Raw genomic sequence first — 6202 nt, forward strand, 5'->3', positions numbered from 1 at the left:
TTTTTTTTTTTTTTTTTTTTTGGTACCGGGGCTCAAACTTGGGTCCTTGTGCTTGCATGGTAGGTGGTGGAACCTCTGAGCCAAATCCCTGGCTGGGGAACAAGATTTATATAAGATTTAAAACAGTGTGTTATAGCTAGGGTCTTGTAACACGAACAGAGAAAACGGTATTCTTACTGTTAGCAAGTTCAGCAAGCTTGGGCACTTGTCACTAGCCCAGGCTGCTTCCTAGTGAGGTCAGGAGCAGAGCTGTCTTCCTGCACAGCCTCTGTTCACTTTTCTGGATTGTGATCCACGTTGGGCGTCTGCTTGGGTTTTTCAGTTGTTGGAAATCCAGCGAGTTTCTCTGGGTCCTTTCTTCACAGAGCTGCAGGGTGGAGGCCGGGCCAGTGGTAGGTGGATGCGGGAGGAAGTCAAGAGTTCTCACTCTGCAGGCAGAGGGAGGAGATGCATTCCCTACAGAAGCGAAGGCGCCTGGGTCAGGTGTGATGACAGCTGTAACCGGGACGGCTGGTGACCCGTTCGTGTGCAGACAGAATTCTCGGACAGGTCTTAGAAGGAAGGCAGAAGGTCCGTGCTGGGAAAGCAGGTCTGGGGATGGCATGGCAGGCGGGGACTGACCTCACTTTCTCTGCACATCTCCGCTCCGCACTCCCTAGGCTGAGTGGAAGGGAAGTGGATAAGGACTGGGGCAGACCCAGGCGTGGTGCTGCATGGCTAAGGCGGGAGGAGAGTCGCCACCAACCATTGCGAGGCCAGCGTGGCTGCATAGTGAGACCCTGTCTCAAAAAAAAATTTAAAAAGCCGAAAAAACAAACTAGGGCAGTGGCACCGTTTATGGGGGAAAAGGCTGCACACACCATGCCTGATGTACCTTTGATGCTGCCTGTTGCCACCCAGCTCAGATACTGATAATCTGCTTCTTTATAATTTCCCTGTATGTGTGAAATTTAGAGAAAATGCCAGTCAAGAAACCTAAGTGATCGAGCAGGTTGGGTCTTTTTTTAGGAACCATCTGACACTTGCGCATCTCTCAGCACATAGAAGGTGACTGCTGTGTTTTTTGTTGCTCTGACTGGGTTCCCCAGATTAGTGGTTTAAGCAGGAAATGTTTGTCACCTCCCTTTCGGTGGGTGGAGCGTGGTGGGTGCTTCCAGCCCAGGCTTTCTCGACAGAGGCGTTGGCCCTAGTGCAGCCAGCTGAGGGCTCTCTGGACAGGACCCACTCCAGGGGCTCACTGGGGCAGCTGCCACCAAGGGCCTGGGTCTCTCTACTGAGCATTTTTCCTCGTCCATTTTGCTTTTAGTATCGTGACTAAGAAACCATTTTCTAATTCACGGTCACAGTGTTTACCCCGAAAAGTTTCAGTGTTGTTTTTGTGTGTTTAGGTACCTGATCCACAAGTGAAGTTCCATGGTGAGGGTGAGGTTGGGGTGGAACCTCGGTGTTTGCAGGAGGGTGTCCGGTTGTCCCTCGGCATTTGTTCAGTTTTTTCTTCATTGAATTAGGTTGATGTCTTGTTGAAGGTAATTGACCGTAAATGCAGAGTATCTTCTCTGAAGGACAGTACCATCACTGTTTTGTCCTCTGCATCCGAAGTCAGTTACTAAGTCCTCTCACAGCCACAGAGGTGGGGTTGGAGCCCACCCTTCGGAGAGAGGCTGTCACAGAGTTCCCGGGGCTGCAGTGACTCGTCAGGAAGACAAGGGAAAGGCATCTGCACTGTGACTGTCAGTGGTCTCCGGGGCAGAGGGGCAGCGGAGCCTGTGGTGACTGTCAGCAGAAGAGACCGGCCTGAGCCGTGCTTCCCTGCCTGCCAGTGAGGTCTGCGCGCTCATCGGCCTCACCGAGCCTCACTCTGACGCCTCCCGTGTGCACGAGTCGCGGCCCCGTCTAAGCCTGTCCCCAGCTCCTGGGCCGCCAGCCTTCCCTGCTTTACTTCCCAGGCCCTGCTGTGTGTATGAGGGAATGTTGGGTCTGTCCAGAAATGGGTGGACAGGTGAATGGGAACCCTCATGCCACACCCTGAGCGGAAAGTCCCTACGTTTCGGGTGGCCTGAGTGAGTGAGAAGGGCTGGCTGGGCCCGGCACATGCCCGTGGCAGCACTGGTAGGCAAATTGCCCTGCCGCCTGCTGCTGGGGCTGCACTGCAGTCCTGCTGCAGCCTCTCCCCCGTCTCCGGCATCGGTGGCTGTGGGACCTTCATACCAGGTTGGCTTCAGGAGTGGCTCCCTGCAGAGCAGGGCGCGATTGTCCGCTCTGAGACCAGCGCTGCTGCTGTGCTGAGAGCCCTTTGACCTCTCACCTCTGGTGCCGTGTGCCCCTCCCAGGTGCACACGAGCTGGAGCAGATGCAGCTGATCCTGGAGTCCATCCCTGTGGTACACGAGGAGGACCGGCAGGAGCTGCTGAGCGTCATCCCCGTCTGCATCAGGAGCGACATGACTGAGCCTCACCGGCCCCTGGCGCAGCTGCTGCCTGGGATCGGCCGAGAAGGTAGTGCCATGGCCGCAGGGACGCCTCTGTGTGTGCATGTGTGTGTGCGTGCGTGCATGTGCACATCTGTGTCCTGCGCAGGGATTGTGAGTCGCATTTGCTAAGCGCAGTCTCTAAGGCAGCCACACCCTGTCAGCTGCTGTCCCCTCCAGGCTCCCAGCACAGCCCCTCCCACCCTTCCTCGGCCACGAATGGCACAGATGGCCTAGGTCGGGACCCTGCTGGGCAGGAGCGGCTGGAGGGTGAGGAGACAGTGGCGCCCTCGGGGCTGGGTGGCCATGGGAGTGGGAGCCATGATCTCGGGATCTCGGGACTTGGGACTCGGGACTTGGGAGGGAAACAGCGCATCTATCAGCTGGGCTGATCCCAGTGAGACTCAGGCTGTTAACTTTCCTGTTGGTTGGAGGGTCGCCGTGACAGAGAGGAAGTGCTAGAAAGAACGGGTGTGTGCTGCGCAGGTTTGTGTGCTGGCTTTGGGCCTGGGAAGTGTGCGCCTAGTGCGTGCTTGCATGTGTGTCTGTGTGGATTGTATTGTTCTCTCGTGTAACCCCGTGAAGTGTCTGGTGTGGGGCACGCCTGTCACCCCTGTGCTCTGGAGGCTGGCTGAGGACAGCTTGACCCCGGCCCTGTGACCCAGTGACTCATCCGGGCTTTGCCTCAAGCAGTAGGTGAGGGCTGGCACCCTGGGTCCGCCATGGCGCTGCAGGGAGGAGAGAGGGGGTTTGGGTTAATAGCCAGACCGTCTTAAACCTGCTGCACGCTACACCCACTATTCATATCCCCACTGGGATCAGTGGAAGACAAGGTCTCACTGTGTAGGCCTGCGCTCTGGGGTGGCGTGCCTGGCTGCCTGGCTGGGTACAGGAGGTGGTGGGAGCCGGGGGACGGTTCCTGCAGAGGGACTGCCCTCCCTCGAGCCGGCGCCTGCCTTGCAGCGCTGGACTTCCTGGAGCAGATCCTGACCTTCAGCCCCATGGACCGGCTGACAGCAGAGGAGGCCCTGTCCCACCCCTACATGAGCATGTACGCCTTCCCCACTGATGAGCCTGTCTCTAGCCACCCGTTCCACATCGAGGACGAAGTCGACGACATTCTGCTCATGGACGAGACACACAGCCACATTTACAACTGGGAGAGGTAAAGCCGCCGAAGTAGGAAGAGCGTTTCTGTGAGCCGCGCGTGGGGAGCTCAGTGTTGGTCTGTGGGTCTCTCCTGGACTCTCTGTGGTCCTCAAACAACCTGTGTGTAAACATTAACTATAGTCCCACCTGGGGAGGAGACAGCAGGAGAGTCACATGCAGCTTTTAAAGCAGTCATGAAGGCGTGTCAGTAAAATAATCAGGTCTTTTAAACGTGAGAGTTTGAAGGCTAGAAATCTGAGCTGTGTGTATGTGGGGGGATTAAACCCAGTGAGGGCTGAACTTTGTTCCCAGGCTTTACTTTAATTTTAAATTTTTTTATATTTAGACAGTATCTAAGTTGTCCGGGCTGGCCACTTGTGATCCTCCTGCCTCGGCCTGAATCAGCATTTTAAACTTGCTCTGGGAGTGTCTCGTTTGAGGGTGCTGCACCATGACGTTCAGTCTTTCATTGTGTGCTGGGTGCCCAGGTGCTCTGCCTGGAGCTGCGCTGGCCGCATCGCAGTCCCACCCAGTCCAGCTCTGCAGCAGCTCTGGCATTTGCTGCACTGCTTATGTCAGAATAGAAATACTTATTCGTTCCTGGCAGGTGACGGTTGCATTTTCCCTAGTGGCAGTGAAGTGATTTCAGGATTCTTACATTGGGTGCAGCAGGAACCTCTCTGGTCTGCATGTTGTCGTGGAGCGGGTGATGTGAGGGTGAAGGTCTCGCTTCCTTCAGCTTCGTCAGGGTTCTGGCTTTTTGGGGGAAGTTGAGGCATACAGTTTGGCTGCAAAGTCGGGTTCACCTATGAGGAAGAAGCAGCATTATTCAGAGGCTTCGGGAAGCCAGGATTGGTGGTCAATAATGAGTTTCTTAAATTTTGTATATTTTTATGTTTGAAAAGAAAAGTTTGTCTGTTTGAGAAGTCATTCTTTTCCCCTCCTGGCATGTGGGGCTGTTCATGCTCACACTTCCTGCTCGTTGCCTCTTCTCCCCGCACTGGTCCCTCTCATCTCTGCCTTTTCCGCAGACCTGTTTCCCTCCCACCCACCCACCCTGCTCTCTGCCTCCCGCCTCCCGCCTCCCACCCTGCTCTCTTCCTCCTGCCTCCTGCCTCCTGCCTGCCCTCTATCCCTCCGAGGGGTGGTGCTCACCTGATTGGGCCTCGTCACTCACTGGTGCTGTCGGGACCCTCCCTGTGTCCGCTGCACCTGTTGGCAGCAGAGAGGGGAGTCCTAGGGTGCTGGTGAACATGAGGTGCAAGTGAGGGCAGGGACGGAGGGAGCTGGCTCAGAGGCCATGAGTGGGAATCGCGGGGAAGGCAGGATGGCCCGTGTGCCCGTGTGTGTGTGTGTGTGTGTGTGTGTGTGTGTGCGTGCGTGCATGTGTGTGCGTGTCAGGTCCTCCTCTGCAGTACCCTGCACTGTGTAGGTGATGACAGCAGGGCTCCCAGCTGGGGCAGGCTGCCTTGGCTTCCTCCTGTGCCCTGTAGAGGGGCACAGTGCTGTCACAGAAAGGCCCCAGGGCACTGCAAAGCGAGGTCGCCGTGCCGGAGGAGTGATGCCGCTTTGCTCTCTCCCCAGGTACCATGACTGTCAGTTTTCGGAGCATGATTGGCCTATACACAACAACTTCGACATTGATGAGGTGCAGCTCGACCCCAGGGCCCTGTCTGACGTCACTGACGAGGAGGAAGGACAGGTGGACCCTCGGAAGTACTTGGACGGAGACCGAGAGAAGTACCTGGAAGACCCTGCCTTTGATGCCAGTTACTCTGCCGAGCCTTGCCGGCAGTCCCCAGACCACCATGAGAACAAGTACTGTGAGCTGGAGTGCGGTCACACCTGCAACTACAAGGCACGGTCGGCGTCGTTCCTAGACAGCTTGGTTTGGAGGGAGAGCGAGGTGAACCATTACTATGAGCCCAAACTCATCATGGATCTTTCCAACTGGAAGGAGCAGAGCAGAGAGAAGCCCGACAAGAAGGGCAAGTCCAAGTGCGAGAGGAACGGGTTAGTGAAGGCCCAGATCGCGCTTGAGGAGGCGTCCCAGCAGCTGGCCGGGAAGGAGCGGGAGAAGAGTCAGGGCTTTGACTTCGATTCCTTTATCGCGGGAACTATTCAGCTCAGTTCACAGCACGAGCCCGCCGACGTTGTGGACAAACTGAACGGCCTGAATAGTTCCGTGACCCAGCTAGAGCTGAAGGGCCTGCTGTCCAAGTCGGTGAGCCGGGAGAAGCAGGAGAAGGGCATGGCCAACCTGGCCCAGCTGGGGGCGCTGTACCAGTCGTCCTGGGACAGCCAGCTTGGGGGTGGCGGGGAGGAGCGGTTCCTCATTGACCAGTTCTGCTGCGAGGTCAGGAAGGACGAGCAGGCGGAGAAGGAGCACTCCCACACCAGCTACTTGGACAGGCTCTTCAGCAGGAGGGAGGAGGCCGAGCTGCTGGAAGTGGAGCCGGGCGAGGCCGGGCCTCTGGGGCACAGGGGCGGCGGGGAGGGCTTTCTGAACCACAGTGGGGAGCTGCTGCTGAACCGGCAGCTCGAGTGCATGGGCCTCCCGCCGCTGCCCAGCCCCGCAGGGTCCCC

General features: G+C 57.1%; 1 protein-coding gene across 3 annotated transcripts in view; it reads left to right on the forward strand.

The window, feature by feature from the left end:
• The window catches only part of Mapk6 (mitogen-activated protein kinase 6), a 22011-nt gene that overhangs the window by 14100 nt on the left and 1709 nt on the right, over positions 1-6202 (forward strand). For 2 of the 3 annotated variants that reach the window (XM_010609077.3, XM_010609076.3), the window contains 3 exons: positions 2331-2495; positions 3431-3632; positions 5201-6183. In XM_010609077.3, the coding sequence (XP_010607379.1) occupies positions 2331-2495; positions 3431-3632; positions 5201-6183 (1350 nt within the window). Of the gene's footprint in view, positions 1-365; positions 1700-2330; positions 2496-3430; positions 3633-5200; positions 6184-6202 lie in introns of those variants that run through there. The other variant, XM_010609078.3, reaches the window with a different exon arrangement.

Source organism: Fukomys damarensis, unplaced genomic scaffold (genome assembly GCF_012274545.1).
Source record: "Fukomys damarensis isolate Sample0158 unplaced genomic scaffold, DMR_v1.0_HiC HiC_scaffold_17, whole genome shotgun sequence".
NCBI classification, from domain to species: Eukaryota; Metazoa; Chordata; class Mammalia; order Rodentia; family Bathyergidae; genus Fukomys; species Fukomys damarensis.